Here is a 20,584-nt window from a genome sequence, read left to right as displayed (position 1 = left end):
ATGATGCTTTCCCACTATAACTAGAAACAAAGCAAGGATGTCCCATTACATTACTCTTTCTCAACACCAAAATGGAAGTGCTAGCTAATACAATAAGTCAAGAAAGGAAATACTTGAGAAGGAAAAAATAAAACTGTGCTTGCTCACAGATAATATGATTATCTATGAATAAAACTCAAAAAAGTCAACAGCAACAACAACCAAAAAAAAAAAAAAAAAACTTTCCTGGAATGAATAAGTGATTGCATCAAGGTTTCAGGATAAGAGGTTAATATACAAAAGTCAATTGCTTTTCTATATGTAAGCAATGAACAAGCTGAATTTGAAATTTAAAATACTATTTATATTCAGTTCAGTTCAGTTCAGTTGCTCAGTCATGTCTGACTCTTTGTGACCCCATGAATTGCACCACGCCAGGCCTCCCTGTCCATCACCAACTCCCAGAGTCCATCCAAACCCAAGTCCGTTGAGTCAGTGATGCCATCCAACCATCTCATCCTCTGTCGTCCCCTTCTCCTCCTGCCCTCAATCTTTCCCAGCATCAGGTTCTCTTCAAATGAGTCAGCTCTTCACATCAGGTAGCCAAAGTATTGGAGTTTCAGCCTCAACATCAGTCCTTCCAATGAACACCCAGGACTGATGTCCTTTAGGATGGACTGGTTGGGTCTCCTTGCAGTCCAAGGGACTCTCAAGAGTCTTCTCCAACACCACAGTTCAAAAGCATCAATTCTTCGGCGCTCAGCCTTCTTCACAGTCCAACTCTCACATCCATACATGACCACTGGAAAAAACATAGCCTTGACTAGATGGACCTTTGTCGGCAAAGTAATATCTCTGCTTTCAAGGGACATGAATAACCAAAAAATCTTGAAAAAAAAAAAACTAAGTTAGAAGACTCACACTTCCTGATTTCAAAACTCACTACAAAGTTACAGTAATCAAAACAATAAGATATTGGTTTAAAGATAGGCATATAAACCAAGGGAATAGAATAGAGAGCCCAGAAAACAAAACCCCCACAACATGTGGGAAAATTTTTTTGACTGGGAAGCCAAGGCCTTTCACTAGAGAAAGGACAGTTTTTTCAACAAATGTCTCTGGGAAAACTGGATATCCACATGCAAAAAAATAAAGCTGCACCCTTAACTGACACAACATACAAAAACTAACTGAAAATGGATCTAAGACCAAAGTATAATGAGGTACATCTCATAGCCATTGTGATGGCTATTATTTAAAAAAAAAAAAAAACAGAAAATAAGAAATGTTGGCAAAGATGTGTAGAAACTGGAACTCATATATACAATGGAATACTAGTTAGCTTTAAAAAGGAAGGGAATTAGTACACATGCTACAGTGTGAATAAAACTTGAGGGCATTATATTAAGTGAAAGAAACCAAACATAAAAAGACAAATACTGTATGAATCCAAGTATATGAGGTACTTGTTGTTTAGTTGCTAAGTCATACCCAACTCTTTTGAGACCCCATGGACTGTCTGTGGGATTTTCCAGACAAGAATACTGGATTGGGTTGCCATTTCCTTCTCCAGGGGATCTTCCTGACCCAGGAATTAAACCCGAAGTTCCTGCCACGTCTCCTGAATTGCAGATGGGTTCTTTACCACTGAGTCACTGGAGAAGCCCATGAGGTACCTGGAGTAGTCAAAATCATTGACAGAGAAAGTAAACTGGTGAAGGCCAGGGGCTGTGAGATGGGAATGAGTAAGTGAGTGAACGTCGCTCAGTCGTGTCTGACTCTTTGCGACCCCATGGACTATACAGTCCATGGAATTCTCCAGGCCAGAATACTGGAGTGAGTAGCCTTTCCCTTCACCAGGGGATCTTCCAAACCCAGGTCTCCTGCATTGTAGGCAGGAGTTATTGCTTAACAAATATAAAGTTTCAGTGTTGCAAGACAAAAAGATTTCTGGAGGTGGATGGTGGTGATGGTTGCATATCTATATGAACATACTTAATATCACTGTACACTCAAAAATGGTTAAGATGGTAAATTTTATACTATATATATTTTACCACAATAAAAAAAATGAAGGGAAAAAAATAAAAAGAAGGGAAAAAATGAGCAAAAGATCTGAACAGATATTTCTCCAAAGAAGATACCCAAATGGCCAATAAGCACATGAAAGGGTGCTCAACATCAAGAGTCATCAAGGAAAATGCAAATCAAAACCACAATGGTATACCACTTTATATCCACTAGTATTCTCAAACTTAAAAGTCAGATAATAACAAGTGTTGGTGATGACACAGAGAAATTAGAACCCTTATACACTGCTTAATGATGCAGCTGCTTTGGAAAATTGTCTGGCATTTCAAGTGACTATTTATAAAGTTACCATTTGACATACTAATTCAACTCCTAGGTATATATCCAAGGTAAATGAAATATATGTCCTTTCAGAAACTTTTATATAATGTTTACAGTGGCATTATTCACAATTGCCAACTGCCCATCAACAGATTAATCATGAATAAAATGTGGTATATCCATAAATGGAGTATTATTCATCCATAAAAAGGAGGTGCTAACACATGTTACAGCATAGGTGAGCCTTTAAAACATTATGGTAAGTGAAAAAAATTAGTCACACAAGTGTACATGTTATATGATTCTGTTCATATGAAAGTCTAGAATGGAATAATCTGCAGAGACAGAAAACTGCTGAGTGGTTCCTAATGCTGGAGAATGGGAGACTAGGAGGGTGATAGCTAAATGGTACAGCATGAAATTACAAAACGGACTGTGATGATGGATGCACATATCTGTGAATATACTAAAAACCACTGAATCGTACACTTTAAATGGGTATTATGTAAACTATATCCCAATAAAGCTGTTTTTAAAGATCTCTATGTCTACCAGTTCATAGGAAATATAGGAGGCAAGAAAAAAGTTAAATAATGCCACAAGGAAACAAGGACCCAAATCATAATGTACCCAAATCATAATGCAGGATATTTTACAGACAAATGTCTAATTCCTCAAATAAATCAAGGGGGATTTAATTCCTCAAATAAGTCAAGAGGGAGGCAGAAAGAAAGTTGCAACAGAGTGAGAGCCATAGGAGACATAACGAAATGCATTATGCGGATCCTCTATCAATTCTGATTCCAACAAACTTACTATAAAAAGAACATCTTTAAGATAATCAGGAAAATTTCAATATGTTCCATAATTATTTTTGGTTTTGTTGGTATAATGATGGTATGTTATTGTTGCAATGTCCTTATTGGTAGAGATTTCTGCAGAAGTTACAGGAGAAATGACAGGAAGCCCAGAATCTGCTATGAATTACTTTGAAAATTTCCTCCTTCCCCTTCCTTTCTTCTCCTTTTCCTTCCTAAAAGAACAATCAGTCCAAAAGCCAAGAAGATAGGTCTCGGCGCTATGAGGGTCATGTAGTCACAATGGCCCTACATGGCATCCTGGAGTGTTAGCAGAGTGGAAATGCCCATGGGATGGCTGGATGGACTGGCACAGGGTTTCAGAGACATCCATGCCAGGGAGAAGGTTGGACAGTGCAGTATGGTGGTCAGAGCCAAGGAGGGGGAGGGTGTGTATGTAGGAGGGTAGAGTGGCACAGGCATTGGAGCATGAACAAGGTGAGGAGAGAATCATGTGGAGAAGGGTTGGGTCGGGCAGTCCAAGTCAAGGCTGGGTGAGGAAGGTTTCCACACACAGTAGGGGCAGCAGCCGTGATGGATGATGTATCACATACAAAGGAGTTCATCAAATAGGTTAAATTGTTAAGAATAATGGGAGTCAGGTTTCTTGTTGGAGAAGGGAGTTATAGACAGAGAAAAGGAAAAAAGTAAAAATGAACCCTGTGATTGTAGCTTGAAATTAGAAGAATTTTTGTGAACACCTGGTTTCCAATTCTCTGGTGGCTCAGATGGCAAAGAATCTGCCTGCAATGCAGGAGACTCGGGTTCAGCCCTGGGGTGGAGAAGATCCCCTGGAGAAGGGAATGGCTACCCACTCAAGCGTTCTTGCCTGGAGAATCCCATGGACAGAGGAGCCAGGTGGCTACAGTCCACATGGTCGCAAAGAGTCAGACACAACTGAGCAATTAAAGCTTCACTTTCACAGATAGATATAGAAATAGATATGGAAATAAACGTGTGTGTGTGTGTGTGTATACAGTGTCTGTCCATTTAGAGTGTCTGGTAGCAGCAACACCCCACCAGCAATGAGCACATGCAATGCCCAGATCTTGGTCTCTGAAGGAACCAGACCAGAGTTCATTTGGAGAAGTGGGTAACTGCAGGACTTGGCCAGGTGGCCGAGTTTTATCATTTTGCATCAGAAGAAAGAAGATGCTGAAAGATAAAGACATGTCAAAAGGACATAGAAGCCAGCTTGAAGGAGCATCAAAATGAATACAATAACTAAGTATAACCTGTTGGATGGCATCACCAACTCAATGGACATGAGTTTGAGCAAGCTCCAGGAGATGGTGAAGGACAGGGAAGCCTGGTGTGCTACACGACTAAGCGACTGAGCAACAACAACAAATAGCCCGCTGAATAAAACAGGAAACTAGAAATCTACAACAGCAAAAATAAGTGATTAGATGGAAAGTTTGATCTATGAAGAGGGAAGTTATGTAGTTTTCAAAGTACCTCCCCCAAATGTTAATTCAAGGGAAAGGAAAGGGTCTGCTATGGGGAAGGATGCCAACACCTCCCTGGTGAAGCCGTCCAGGTGAACACTCACCAGCAGTCAGCATCTCCCCAGCAGGGAGATGTGTTCCTATACACATACAGCGAGCAGTGTTCCTATGATAGTTCAGCCAAGATGTGTAAGCTGACTCCAATAATGAGGAAACATCAGAGGAACCTGAACTGAGAACTGTTGTAGGTTGAAGGAGGCTAAATAGACATCACCACTGAATGCAGCACATGATTCTGAACTGGATCCTTTCAGGACAAAGGACACTCTTGGGACAACAAAAGGCTCTGGAGGATGAGCTGGTGGTGATGCAGCAGAATAAAGGTCTGATTCATTCGGGTGTCTGTACCATGGTTAGGCAGGAGAATTGTTAGCAAGAATTCACACTCCAGTACTCAAGGAGGTGATGGAATATCTGAGCAGTTGACTCTCAAATGATTCCAGAGAAGAAAGTTTTTGTATACTGTGCTTCCAAAAGATACTCCAAAAAAAATGAATGGGGTGAGATACATGTGAAAGGATATTAGAACAATATTGGTCATTTTTGCAGCCATTAATAAGTACTTGGGAATCCATTAGACCACTTTCTTTGCTCTGGTGCATTAAAGAAAAATGTAAGGCCAGTGCTGACAGAAGACAGATGGAGGAAGAAGGGGGAGGAAAGAAAGGACCTGCCCGGTGCCCACTCTGCCTGGGGCAGGGGACGAAGTTGTGAGACACCGGTCCTTACACTGATGGAACTGGAGAGAGCCGCGGTAGATCACAAGGCACAAAAACAAGCACTAGAAAAACTAAAATACTTGTCAAAAAATTAAAGAGGTAGCAAAAATGAGGTAGACTAAAGAGTGTTCGCAGGGAACATCAAGAAACAATGTCTGGAAATTTTAAATTAATGAATCAAGCACTCTTCAAAGAACTTTAAAGAGAATCCGTTGGCAGAGCCTGTCTCTCTTGGAATCAGAAATAGGGTAGGGAGGAAGGAGGGGGACTATCAGTTTTCATTAAACCCTTTCTGTCTTTTTGTTCATATCTGGGGACACTACATTGACCGAAAGTTAAAAGACAGATTGTTGAGATGACCTTGTCAGTCAAGCACTTTTTATGCTTCCTTACATTTCTCCACCCCTCTTGGAGTCAGGAGGGGACTAATGGACCATGAGGTAAGTGACATGTGTCACTTCCCCAGCGAGGCCACTGATCTTCCTCCATCCCTCTCTTCTCCATGGTGACAAGGCAGACCCAGGAGATGGACGAGCCTGCATCCCTGAGCCACCCAAGCAAGGACCGGAGAGGCTAGGGAGCTACAAACACCAGCTTGGCATGAGTGGGAACAGAAGCTCTGCTGGATTTAATCATTTTTAACCAGAATTCACCTTTTATTTATTAAGGCAGCACAGTCTAGACTGACTGGTAAAAAGGGAATTTAAAAATAATAACATGGCTTTATTAAGTGGAGGGATTGGGGGAAGGCTTTGTGTTTTCTTAATTACACTAAGAAGAAAGTAACAACCTAATAAATGTGAATGTTGGATGGCTGTTGTGGTTTGGTGATTTTATGAAAGCAAAAGCCCCTATGTGCTCTCAAACCTGTCACAACCTGAGACCACATTAACAAACAACCTGAGGTCACATTAATGAAGCCCACAGAACACCCAGCCATGTGTGACAGCAGCTTGTTCAAATGCAAGCACGCTCACTGCCCACCACACTTTGCTGGCCCTTCAGGGCCAAAGTGATGAATCAGTGATAAATGACTCAGGGAATAATTTTAGACACAGAGCGCTGACTAAATGTTTCTGAAAGATGTTGAAAAGATTAAAAAAAAAATGCACCAGATGCCATCTCTGAGGCTGTTCCTACAGACCAACTCACGGGCCTATTTCCAGCTGGTATTTTCAAGGGTAGGTAGCTTCAGCAACTCCCCAGGAGCTCAGAAGCCCAGCCACAACCACCCCCGTTACCCGTTATCAGCGCCCCCAGGAGCCTTGAACAATCAGTGCACAGTGGGAAGGCACATAGGTTGATATACTCGGGGGTAAATTTAGACGCAGAACTGTTTTGCATCCTTATTTTTCTGAGTAATCTGTTCTGCCAAGTTTTCCCCTTTATAGTCTGGGACCAACCAATTACCATGAAAATCAGATGAATAAATATTGAAGAGAATGTGTTCATCGTCTATTTTCGTGTCCTCACAGCAAGCAAGCGACATTATATTTTTAATTAAGTCTTTGATTTCCATTTTCCCTTTCAACTAAAGCTGTCCTCCATAGGATCAATTAAGCTAGATAATCAGATCCAGTGAAAAGCCCCCCAAAAGAACAGTTATTAGTAGGTGTGATTCACACATTTTCCCAACCATACTGCAAATTTCTGCTCCAAAATTAAAGTTGTAGAGACAACACAGTGCAGGGTGCTTGGGGCTTGCTCAGACATCTGGTCTAACTTCATCTCCTTCTTACCTTCTACATTATTTCTATACTGGCTTGTGAATGTATAATATATTAGTAGTACATATCTTTTCATAAATCATCCTTTTGTCTATAAGGACTGAGTGACCAAAAAAAAAAAATACTAATCATCTTTGATCTATAAGAGGGTATAATTTAGCTAAATTTTAAATTTTTAAAGAATACCTAAAATTTTCAACCAAAATATTTATATTCTCATAGAATTGCTTAGATATTTTCTCTCCTATTTACTTAGAGATAACTACAACAAATTTCATAGGTAGTCAATGCGGACGGAAAGAACTCTGGACTGAGTCTGTGTAGAAAACTTATTTGTGAACCCAGGCTGTCTTCTTGGGTCCTCAGTTCCTAACCTGCAAAAGTCTGAGGTTGCTTTATGTATTCAGTTAACCATTGCTTATTGAACACCACTTATGTGCCAGGCCCTATTCTAGATGGTAGGAAATAACAACACTGAACAAGACTGCTACCCTCATGGGGATTATAGTCTAGTTGTTGCTGTTTAGTTTCTAAGTCGTGTCCAACTATTTCATGACCCTGTGAACTGTAGCCCGCCAGGCTCCTCTGCTCATGGGATTTCCAAGGCAAGAATACTGGAGTAGGTTGCCATTTCCTTCTCCAGGGGATCTTCCCAACACAGGGACTGAACTGACTGAACCCATGTCTCCTGTATTGGCAGGCAGGTTCTTTACTGCTGAGCCACTAGGGAAGCCCTGCTGTCTAGTTGAGGAAGCTAAATAATAAATTAGCAAATAAAAGAGTGCTTGTTTGTGATAAGTGCTTAAGGGTAAGAATAAATCAGGGTAAAGAAGTAGCAGTTATACAAAGTATTCTCTATGAGATAAAATGGTGGGGGGAGGAGGTTTCTCTGATTTGGAGTAAACCTAGATCATTGTAGGAGAAGGCAATGGCACCCCACTCCAGTACTCTTGCCTGGAAAATCCATGGACGGAGGAGCGTGGTGGGCTGCAGTCCATGGGGTCACTAAGAGTCGGACACAACTGAGCGACTTCACTTTCACTTTTCACTTTCATGCATTGGAGAAGGAAATGGCAACCCACTCCAGTGTTCTTGCCTGGAGAATCCCGGGGACCGGGGAGCCTGGTGGGCTGCTGTCATTGGGGTTGCACAGAGTCAGACACGACTGAAGCGACTTGGCAGCAGCAGCAGCGGTAGATCATTGTAAGAGGTGATTATAACCCCATAATCTTGACATCGCTTGATGAACACACAACCAAAGGAAGCAAAGACGATGAAGACAGATTTCTCTTATGAACAGCACCTGAAAAAATTCTAAAGAAAATATTCAGACTCCAAATCCAAATCCATGATTACTATGTCATAGACCAAGCAGAGTTTATGCCAGGATGAAACATCAGAAAAATCTACCTGTGTAATTCACCAGACAAATGGACTTTAGGGAAAACAAATCATGGTATTATCTCAAGAGCTGTTGAAGAAACATTTGATAAAGTTCAATACGTATACATGATAAAAGTAATTGGGTAATTAATATATATGTTAATGAGAGCAGAGATTATCCTTCCAATTGGTCATGGACATATACCAGGTGCCAAAATCAATATCTGGGTTAGTAGTCCTTCAGTACACATTTGTTGAGTGAAGAATGAATGAATGAATGAATCCTTTAGGCTGATTAGAACATCTATAAAAGCTTTCATCATCCTTAAGGGAGAAAGTGAAAGACACTCAGTCTTGTCTGATTCTTTGCGACCCATGGACTGTAGCCCACCAGGCTCCCCTGTCCATGAAATTCTCCAGGCAAGAATACTGGAGTGGGAAGCCGTTCCCTTCTCCAGGGGATCTTCCCATCCCAGGGATTAAATCCGGGTCTTCTGCATTGCAGGCAGATTCTTCACTGTCTGAGCCACCACAAAAGCCCGCATGAAAATTTAGAGGCCATTCCTTTTCAGGTTGGAAACTGCACAAGGGCGCCCCCTCCTGGCCAATGCTCAAAGATGCCCTGGTCAGCTCAGCAGTACCCTGTGAGGTCTGGGATTTGGAGGACAAGAGGAAAAAACTGTCAGTGTTTGCAATAGCATGACCGCTGTTCCAGTAAAACGACAACAGTCAGAAAAATTTCCAGAATCAAGATCACGCTACTTTCCTCTCCCTGAAGCAATAACTATTGAAAAGAAGTAATCAAAAATAACATATCACTTAAAACAGGCACTAAAACTAGGCACCCAAGGAAGTAACCTGATAAAGGAAACAGAAGAACTTTCTGGAGAGAATTTTAAAATTCTAACAAAAGATATCTTAACACTAAATAAGTGGAGACATGCCATGTTCATGGAGGTGATGATTTACTATTTAAAAAAATGTCAGCTCTCCTCAAGTTAATCTACAAATTCAGCACAAGTCCTCTCAAAATCCCAGCATATATTTTTGGTGACTCGGTAAACTGAATCTAAACTCAGAACAAAGAATAAAGGTCTGAGAATATCTAAGACAACTTATGAAAAGGAGATTCAAGAAGAAGGACTTGCCACCAGATATTAGGATAGTTTAAAGCAGTAATGACTAAAGCAGTATGGAACACGGACAAAGAACAGAGCATCAAACCAACAGAACAGAACTGAGAGTCCAGAAACGGACCCACAACACAGAGAACTTAGTGCGTGTTAGAAGGAGCGCCACCACCACAGAGAAAATATGAATTCTTCGGTAAATAGTGATGGGGAAATGGACTCATTACGTGGCGATTTTTTAGACGTTGGGTCCTTCTCTTATATCATCTTCTAAAGTAACTTCAGTTGGGCTTGAAAGGTAGATGTGAAAGATAAAACCATGAAGCTAATAGGAGAAAATACGGAAGGAAGATGCGGTATACCTGTGATTGGTAGGTGAGAAATCTTTTAAAACTAAAAACCATAAAGGGGAAAATTAATGGATTTAGCTATATTCTCAGAAAAAAAGACTTTAATTTGATGAAGAAGGTCACAGACAAAATTATCTGAGAGGTGAAGACGTGGGAGAGTACAAATGGACATTCTATGACTGGAGAAAACTCAAGAAAGCCCAATAAGAAAATTAAAGGGGAAATATGGGGGAAAGATAGGAATACAAAATTTACAGAGAAACCTGTTAAAGTGCAATCAAAGAATTGCATGGCAAACAATAAGACATCTTTTCACTCCCCACCCCCGTCATATTAGCATAATTAGAGAGAGAAGAGGCAGATGAGGGACCTTCATCCTCTGCCACTGTGCATGTCGATAACCCTAGCCATTCTGGAAGTAAATGCAACCCCACAGTGACATTAAATGTACATACATTCTGCAATCAAAAATTCCTATCTTGGGATATGGCCAAGAGAGGCCGTACCAGGTGCAGGGGGAAACAAGCGCAAGGTTTGCAGCGCCTTCAGGGTTTTAATCCTTCACAAAAGAGTCAGGAAGTGATGTATAGACTGTGTATCCAGTGAGCCCCAGATGGCCCACCCAAGAAACAGTTCATCATGCAGAGGCACCACTGACAGATCTTGAAAACATGTACCAAAGGGGAAAAGAAAGAAATGATTTGCAGAACAATATCATGTTTGTGAATTTCTAAAACACAGAAGTACAAAATATGTATTTTACCTGGTATGTATATATGTGAGAAAAAAAATCCATACAACTAAGGAAAGTGGATTGCTGCTGCTGCTGCTAAGTCACTTCAGTTGTGTCCGACTCTGTACGACCCCATAGACGGCAGCCCACCAGGCTCCCCCGTCCCTGGGATTCTCCAGGCAAGAATACTGGAGTGGGTTGCCATTTCCTTCTCCAATGCATGAAAGTGAAAAGTCAAAGTGAAGTCGCTCAGTCGTGTCCGACTCTTAGCAACCTCATGGACTGCAGCCCACCACGCTCCTCTGTCCATGGGATTTTCCAGGCAAGAGTACTGGAGTGGGGTGCCATTGCCTTCTCTGAGGAAAGTGGATTGGAAGGCTATAAATTACATTTATGGGGCGTGGTTGCACAGGTGGAAGGGAAAGAGGAGATGTAGAAGTCTAGGGAGCCAAGGTAGGCAGGCAGCTAAGTCCAGACACCTGAGGCAAAGCATCATCTCTAACACACACAGTTCAGTTGTGTCCAAATTCAACTGAAGACTGTCTAAATCCCTACCTGTCAATCAAAAAAATGCAATATCTGTCATAGAGGACAGACTTGTGGTTGCCAAGGGAGGGAGGGGATGGGGGAAGGAAGGACTGGGAGTTTGGGATTAGCAGATGCAAACTATTATACAGAGGTAGGATAACAACAAGGTTCTACTATATACACAGGGAACTATATCCAATGTCCTGTGATAAGCCACAATGGAAAAGAATATATATATATATATACATATATATATATACATGTACATATATATATGTGTGTGTAAGTATAACTGAGTCACTTTTCTGTACAGCAAAAATTAACACATTATAAATCAACTATACTTCAACGAAATTTTTAAATATACAACATCCTTTACTATTGAGATAACTCTACCTGCTGCATTGTTCTCACTGGATAAAATATTTTAAACAACAATCCTGGAATTTACTCAATAGTTAGGTTAGTGTAACTACATTTATTAAACTTAGTAATTCTTGGACTATGCCAGGGTGAAGTCAAATTTTGTTTACTTACTGGAAGATGGAGTATTCAGTCAACCCTACAGAATTACTCAGACACAGTCATTCTGCTAGGAAGAGCCAAAAAGCCAAACTCACTGTCATGAGCTATTACTTCTCTGGGTGGGAAAGCAAGAGACAATTAATAGGAGGCTTACCTACTGCTCCGTCACATTTTACAACCTGCAAATAAAATCTTGTGGTTCAACTTGTAGAGAAATTTGAGGTGTGTATCAAAAGCCCAGAAACCCTGCACTTGCGAACAAAGATTCACTATGAATGTGTTTGGAAGGGAAACTCTCGCAGTTTTTGTATTCACTTTAAAGAACATGAGAATTAAGGCTTACCACCTGGGTTCTGGTGAATTTCCAAGTCTTATAAGTTGCATGGGGCTCTAACCATAGGCTCCAGTAATCTGACTCTGGTCTGAAAGTAAGTCCTCTGGGCCTGGTCTCCAGGGTCCCAGAGGAGTGACTGTCAGGACTCAGCAGGCATATGTGGGTAGAGAAGGGAAAGTGGTCCCCAGTGCAGTGACCTAGGGGAGACTGTTGGAGGAAGGGTGGCCAGTGCAGGCCATACTCCGCCCTGTGCTCACCGTGCCTTCTGGGTCCACGAGCAGCAAGTGTTTGGCCTGGCCGTTGTGCATGCCAGTGAGGACGAAGGATCCCGGGTTGGTGGTACTCTTCCTGACCAAGAAGTCTCCATCTCTCTTTAGCAGCCCCTCTGCCTCCTTCCTGCTCATCTCCCCTTGGTACCAAGGCTCTGCTTTCAGTTCTTCCAGCATCTTGGCATCTGGTGCTCTGGGTGAGACAGGGCTGATGCATTCCATGGAGGCTGCCTTGCTCAACACAGGCCCCAAGGACTGAATCTTGAGAGCATCTTCAAAAGGCTCTGCCAACAACATGTGCCAGCAACACGTCAATTCCAAGGAGAGCAAAAGATAAACAACACAATGTGAGGGTTGGCAATGCAAAGGCAACTTCGACCAGAAAAAAAAAGTAAAGTAGAGAAAACTGACTGGCTGGTAAGATAACAAGATTCATCGTAATGGCATCTGAAAACACAGCCCAAACCTTGGCATGACTCTCTCTGATGAGTCTGCTTTCCCAAGACAGCTGGGCATTGTGTCTTGTGCCAATGATTCAAGCACACCCTTTGTCTCACTGGTTAGAATGACTTCATTTTTGCATGCTGCAAGAGGCCAGGCATACTACGTGCCATCTACTTTCTCTGGTACATTGGCTAGCCTCTTCAACAAATGTGCTCTCTTCTGAATAAAAATCTGTCAATACCAAAGAAAATACACAGAGGAAAAGACAAATTGCAAGGTTTTGTGCAAAACCGAAACCCAGCCCAACAAATGTTTCTTTCAAAATCTTTGTATTAGGTGCATTTTTAAAAGAGAAGAAAACCAACATTTATTAGCAGCCCTTTGTGTGACTTGCCCCAGGCTAGGAGCTCTACCTCCCTTTGACATTCACTTGTTTCCCTGGAGAAAAAGGCTCTTGTATGAATGTTTGAGATTGAGCTTGACTCCATGCCCTTCAGAACACACTTCTCACTGTGGGGCATTGCTCTAAACAGCAACAAATATCAGCAGTGAGAGAAGTCGACAGGCACATCTAATTAAATCTCAATGTTGGATTTTCAAACGAAGCAATACGTACAACAGCATTCTGCAAAATGCACACAGTGCTACACAAAAGTAAGGTGTTGCGATGTTTATTGAGGGCCACACTACCAACATACTACAATGCAAACACCACAAGACCAGGAAGGTTTCTCTCCTGGGCATAGCTGCATCCCCAGAGACCAACACTGCTCCTGGGTCATAGTTTGTATCCTGTAAACATTCAGGGAGTGCTGTAAAATCAGACCCGTTTGTTAAATGTTAGCAGAGAATGGGCAGAAGTGAAGTGAATAAATGAAACCAAAACTAAGACATTTTGACAACTTATTAAATTATTTACAGATTTGGGTGCCCCCCCTCCCACCCAAAAACAAGAGGTTTAAACTATGGGCTAAAATTGTTTGTGTATTTCCTTTTTTCATTCTACTTTTTCCCCTTATTACCGGGAGTAGTTGAAAATTTGTATTCTATTTCTCTACCATCACCATCACCACAACATCATCATCATCACCATCATCGCGGACCCACGAGCAGCAGCAGCATCACTATCACTATTAACACCATCGTCACCAACACCACTATCACCATTTCATCATCATCATCACCATCATCTCGGACCCACGAGCAGCAGCATCACTATCACTATTAACACCATCGTCACCAACACCACTATCACCATTTCATCATCAGCATCACCATCATCTCAGACCCACGAGCAGCAGCATCACTATCACTATTAACATCATCATCACCTTCATGACTGTCATTATCGTCACCACAACCATCAGCACCATTATCAGAACAATCAGCACTGCTATCACTATTGTTATTTAGATATACTGGTTCAAGGTACTGCTTCCTTGGTAGCTCAGACCGTAAACAATCTGCCTGCAAACCAGGACACCTGGATTCGATCCCTGCGTCAGGAAGATCCCCTGGAGAAGGGAATGGCAACCCATGCCAGTATTCTTGCCTGGGAAATTCCATGGACAGAGGAGCCTGGCAGGCTACAGTCCATGGGGTCACAAAGAGTTGGACACGACTGAGTGACTAACACTTGGACTTGGGGTTCAAGATAAACAGAGCACTAGGTCTACTTCTCTAATACTTTTCAATAGATATTAGCTTCTCCAGAGCTCTATCTACTTTCTCTCTCCCCTTCTCTAGTTTTGGGAGTAGGAGTGGAAATTGAGGGATTTGAAAAGGGTGGCTTGGACTTTCATTTTTCCATCTCAAACCCCAGCCTAATCTAACTATCCTCAGGCTCTGGGGCCAGAATTCACTGGCAACTTGACTAAGTTAAGCAGTGAAAATGGTCTGCCATAAATTCAACTACTAAAGTGAAGTTGGGAGACATTGTTAATACTGGAGCAGAGGGTCAAGGAGCTAACAGTTGATTCTAAATTTTGCAAAGTCGCTTCATACCTCCTAGGCTATTTCCACATTTTTTTTAAAATGAAGAGATTGGACTGGATGATTCTGCAGTTCTTCTGGCTCTGGTGAATTTTTGCCTGTCATCCTGGGAGAAATAGACTATTGTTGTCATGGTGCAGTTCAGTTCAGTCGCTCAGTCATGTCCGACTTTTTGTGACCCCATGAATTGCAGCACACCAGGCCTCCCTGTCCATCACCAACTCCTGGAGTTCACTCAGACTCACGTCCATCGAGTCAGTGATGCCATCCAGCCATCTCATCCTCTGTCATCCCCTTTTCCTCTTGCCCCCCAATCCTTCCCGTATCAGAGTCTTTTCCAATGAGTCAGCTCTTCGCATGAGGTGGCCAAAGTACTGGAGTTTCAGCTTTAGCATCATTCCCTCCAAAGAAATCCTAGGGCTGATCTCTTTCAGAATGGACTGGTTGGATCTCCTTGCAGTCCAAGGGACTCTCAAGAGCCTTCTCCAACACCACAATTCAAAAGCATCAATTCTTTGGCGCTCAGCTTTCTTCACAGTCCAACTCTCACATCCATACATGACCACTGGAAAAACCATAGCCTTGACTAGATGGACCTTTGTTGGCAAAGTAATATCTCTGCTTTTCAATATTCTATCTAGGTTGGTCATAACTTTCCTTCCAAGGAGTAAGCGTCTTTTAATTTCATGGCTGCAGTCACCATCTACAGTGATTTTGGAGCCCAGAAAAATAAAGTCTGACACTGTTTCCACTGTTTCCCCATCTATTTCCCATGAAGTGATGGGACCAGAGCCATGATCTTCATTTTCTGAATGTTGAGCTTTAAGCCAACTTTTTCACTCTCCACTTTCACTTTCATCAAGAGGCTTTTGAGTTCCTCTTCACTTTCTGCCATCAGGGTGGTGTCATCTGCATATCTGAGGCGATTGATATTTCTCCCGGCAATCTTGATTCCAGTCTGTGCTTCTTCCAGCCCAGCGTTTCTCATGATGTACCCTGCATATAAGTTACATAAGCAGGGTGACAATATACAGCCTTGACGTACTCCTTTTCCTATTTGGAACCAGTCTGTTGTTCCATGTCCAGTTCTAACTGTTGCTTCCTGACCTGCATATAGGTTTCTCAAGAGGCAGGTCAGGTGGTCTGGTATTCCCATCTCTTTCAGAATTTTCCACAGTTTATTGTGATCCACACAGTCAAAGGCTTTGGCATAGTCAATATCTATTCATAAAAGCACTCAATCCTATCCTCACCCACATACAATACAAAGTATTGAACCAGCAGTGAATTTACCAGACTTCTGGGATTCTCTATTTCCTGCTCTTCAAAAGTGTAATAATAATGATAATAATAATAATACCCATAAGACTACTGGAAAAATTAAATAATATGCACCTTGCCACGTGGTAGAAACTCACTAAATATTAGTCTTCTCTCCCTCCCTCGTTAGCCTGTAAAATTCTTAAGGAAGTTGAAAAAGAAATCTGGGGATGTAAAGCTATTTGTGAGTTTGGAACGCTCTTTCACAATTCTTTAACAACTATTGACACTTTCATTAACTAGTTCACAGATGATTTCTTTTTCCCAATCTATATGACAAGCAGAGGTCCCTGACACACATCACACTAGAGTGCAAGCAACAGTAGTTTGGGGTCCCTCTTCTCATCCCATTTTATTTTTCATCAGAGCATTTGTCACTACCTGTAACACATGGTGGTTATTTAAACTCCATGAGAGGAGGGACTTTGTCCCTCCTGTATATCCCCAGTAAATAGAATAGTATTTGATACCTGGTAGGTGTTCAGTGGAGAGGAAGAAGGGGAGAAGGAAAGTGGGTGTGTGTATGCAAACACATGGGTGTATTACAATTTCTTGCTTACGTGTTAGCTTTGTTCAGCAGATTAAGAGCTCTGTGAAAATAGGGGCCAAGGCATTTCAGCATCCTTAAAACTGATACAGTATTTTAGGCACACAATATCCGATTAATACCTAAGTGAAGAAATAAATGAATGCATTCATTTATGTATATCATTTGTCTCAATGTGATTGTCAAGAACAAAGTTAATTATAAAAAGTGGGGGGAGTTGCTTTGTCTTTTGCAGAGAACTGCAGAGAAGGTTGTAATATGAAAACAGGGGTCAGCCAAGTTCAAAACCTTGAAAAACTCAATCATAACCCAGGAGAAAAACAGCTAATCAGCATCCTTAATCAAAACTACACTGGAAGAAAATCAGTAATTGCACACATTTCAAACAAAAGACAAAGTTTAAAAAAAAAAAAAACACAGCCTTAAAAGAGAAAAAAACAATAGCAAATGGAAACGCACTCATGTCAAAGAGGTCTTTCCGCGGACTGCTCTCTGCACTGCTGCCCGTGGTCGGCCCTGTCTGCTGGGGAATACGCTGGGTATTGACGTAGGTGGGGGCTTCTCCCGTAGGAGCCACATGTGATTTCCCTTCAGGCATGCTGTAGATGTCCAAGGATCCTGCAACAAGAAAATAGAACTCCTTTCTCTTCTGATCATAATGCTATTCATGTTAAGCCACCCAATGTTTCACAGAGAAGTTCCCTCAGTCCATTCATAAGAAAATCCTTCTTTCAGATGCCCATCTATTAACTCTCTTCTCTGACCCTCTTACCCTGCTGTGCTTCGGCTAAGATACTTTCCACTCCTGCCTGTCAAAATGGGACCTGCCATCCCAGGATGATGGACACCATGAAGGTTAGAAGCCTTGTCAAGACCATAGGCCCGTCTGACTCAGGCCGGGTGGGCGGGAGGGGCAGGGGAACTACGCCTGCCACAGAAGCTCCCCCAGCCTCCTCATTCCCTCTGCAAAGGACTGAGATCAAAATAACTGAGCAGAAGAACAATGAGTCTTATTTGCACTGCTCTTTTTTTAAGTATAGGTGAATGCTTCATATATTAACTCCAAAGAAATGCAATGCATTTCCAATGCTCTGGCCCCATTGTTAGACATAAAGCAATATTTACCCCATTTGCTTCCTAATGAATTGAGACACTTTCCTTATAAAACAGAATCAGGCTTGTGCCATCATGGGACTTCCCAACTGAACCAAGACTGCTGAGGCTCGACTGGGGGGTCACAGCCACTGTCACCCAAGGTGAATGAAGGGTGTGGCCCTGTTCGGGTCACCATCTGATTCTTTGTACAGGTCACTATTTCTAACAAACTTCCACAGACACTCTCAAGACCACCTTGGACCTGGAGAGAGGTCACCTCTCCAGGTGGTGGGGCATGAGAGTTGGCTCAATTCAACCAGCAAGAGTGGGTTCAGGACTCTTTAAGAAGCTTTCCCAAGAGCCCACTGAAGGACTTTTGGCAGACCACTGTCTCTGCCTACAAGCCTGAGAATGCAAGTGTCCTGAGAAAGTCATCAACTTCAGATGATTGTGAGTGTTGAGTACAGGGCAAGGGGATATCACTCCCTGGTGGTGGTACCCAGAGTTCAGTTTCATTTAGGGGAAATGGCTGTTAGCAGGTTAATAGGGGTTTATTTGTTCTATGGACAAGGTATTTATTGGTTTCCAATAAGAACTTGAAATTCATTAAGAGTTATGAGTCTCAAGTTCCAGGCCAAGAACTTATATAAGGCTCATTTTTTTTCTCTGGTGAATTTCTTACATTGTCTGTTCTTGATCTGGCTGGAATAACCTGGATATAAAAAAGACCTCATTTTCAAATAAATCTAACAAATTTTTCAATAGAGTCAATATCTAATGTAAGTAATGTGTCTCTCTTAGTCTTTAATAGTTATTCTATGTCTAAGTACATGATTGTTGTATAAAATGCTTTAAATGTATACAGAACAAAATTGAAAATGTAAATAAGTGCCTCTGGCAAAGTTATAACTTTAATTTGCTATTTCCATCCTATTCTGAGGTAGAGTCAAGTAGTCTGTTGACTCTTTTATGGATTATTAACTGGGCAGCACAAATGGGTCATCTTTCAGCTGGGGCCAGTATGACATAAAATTATTTCACAGGAGAAGCATTTTAAAAATATATTTTCATTTACCCACTGGCACAAATGGCAATAATGTAGGTGAAAACCTTAATGTTAAACCAACAAATGGTTAGAATATATACATAGAAGCATACATCGGATCTTCATTCATTTATCACTCCATCTCCTTCAGACCCTGTAGCCAGGACCCTGGAACCATCAAAAGTTCTCAAAATGTTTGAGGAGGTAAAATGCTTAAAATTGAAAGAAACGTTTAAAACGTATAGATACATACATGTGTATGCTTGTCTAAAAATAACTGTCTAGAGAATAGAGACTAATGTTAGCAATTAAACTAAATAGTGCTTAATTAGTCACACTATTTTTAATGTGGGATGTAGGTGCATGCTTATAGGTTTGATAAGAAGTGAAGTGTCCTCTAAAAGGACCCAGGCCCTGTGACAGACTTATATTCCAGGTGCCATCTCTGCCAGGGATGGTGTCACTCCGTTCTTCCTACAGGTGACCATAGAAGAGGGAGGTGGGGCAGAGGAAAGGAAGGGAAAACTACAAGCTGCCATTAGAAGCTACCAGGATTCAATATTGACTCCAGAGTCTCCCACCTTAGCCTCGTTTGAACTGGGTGTGGAGTTGGCCCTGGGGAGGTGAATTCCTCAGACTCTGGAGGGGCAAGCCCTCCCGCCAGAGAAGGGCCTTAGATGCACAGTCTCAGTGTGCAGGAGAACAGGAAGAACTGGGAGGCGTGAAGAATGAGCTGGTCCTGGTGCCCAGGGACGGATTATCTGATGTGTGCCCTCCGACATCCCTGACAGCCATTCTTTCTATTTCTGTGATCCGGTTGGGAAACTGTAGCCCCACCCACAGCAGTTATTTCCAGTCAGCCATTCTGCCACTCCACAGGACAGGAACTTTTGAAAAGTATTTTTTATGTTTCTTGTCCACCTTACCTTGCTGCTCACCTTGCCTGACAGGTGTTTGCTGCCAGTCTTCACCAAACGGGTCTCCTAAGTGTCTTCCCTGGTAGTAAGTTTGCTCTTTTCCTGCAAACTATAGACATATGTAAATACAAAACAAGAAAAAATCCTCCTCTTCTTGAGTCTCCACCTTTGAAAGCCATAATACAGAAGAAGGGACTTCAGTGGCCAGTGGATTGCATCCCTGTTGTACTCAGTTTTCCCTTCATGCCTCACAGTTGGCATGAAGATTTGGGAAGTTAGTCTGCACGGGTGTGAAAAAGAGGCTACATCTCATCAAAACTACAGATGTTCCCTGCTTTCAGTACCCACCCCCCCACCTCCCTTCCCTAAGTGTGACCATAAATTGAATTCTCTACATACAGCCACATCACCAACATGCCTTAAGATAGATTTCATTTAGAGACTATCTATGTGTCAGAACATAGTTCCCAGCATATACACCTATAACCATTCTTTCCTTGGCAAATCCACCTTGTCGATTCCTTCTTATAGAGCTATTGACACTTGGCTTCAGTGTTATTTACTGCTTTTATTGTCATCCACATAAGGTAAGTGACATCAAAAAATTCCCTTTAACAAAGAGATATCATAGAGATACCATAACTCTAGAAAGAGAATGCCTTACTAGAATTTTGAATTAGAGGGGAAATCAGGGAGATAAGTAAAACAGAAACCCTCAAAACAAAACAAACAAACAAAAAAAAACTTATGTTAAAGGCTTATATTCTTTCTCTTTCCAGAGAACTCAAAGAACCCCAGGCTTTCAAAAGTCTTGAACTCTCTTTCCCTCA

At 41.8% G+C, this 20,584-nt stretch overlaps 1 protein-coding gene across 2 annotated transcripts in view; it reads right to left on the bottom strand.

Annotated features, from left to right (window-relative positions):
- The window catches only part of SHC3 (SHC adaptor protein 3), a 192,285-nt gene that overhangs the window by 8,675 nt on the left and 163,026 nt on the right, over positions 1 to 20,584 (bottom strand). Inside the window, exons 9-11 of one of the 2 annotated variants that reach the window (XM_006064072.4) lie at positions 19,776 to 19,863; positions 17,157 to 17,315; positions 12,383 to 12,678 (exon numbers count right to left, since the gene is read on the bottom strand). In XM_006064072.4, the coding sequence (XP_006064134.3) occupies positions 12,383 to 12,678; positions 17,157 to 17,315; positions 19,776 to 19,863 (543 nt within the window). Of the gene's footprint in view, positions 1 to 12,382; positions 12,679 to 17,156; positions 17,316 to 19,763; positions 19,864 to 20,584 lie in introns of both variants that reach the window. The other variant, XM_025282118.3, reaches the window with a different exon arrangement.

The sequence above is a fragment of the Bubalus bubalis genome, chromosome 3 (genome assembly GCF_019923935.1).
Source record: "Bubalus bubalis isolate 160015118507 breed Murrah chromosome 3, NDDB_SH_1, whole genome shotgun sequence".
Lineage (NCBI taxonomy): Eukaryota > Metazoa > Chordata > Mammalia > Artiodactyla > Bovidae > Bubalus > Bubalus bubalis.
The sequence above is the reverse complement of the archived record's forward strand: the minus strand, read 5'-3'. Positions and strand labels throughout refer to the sequence as shown.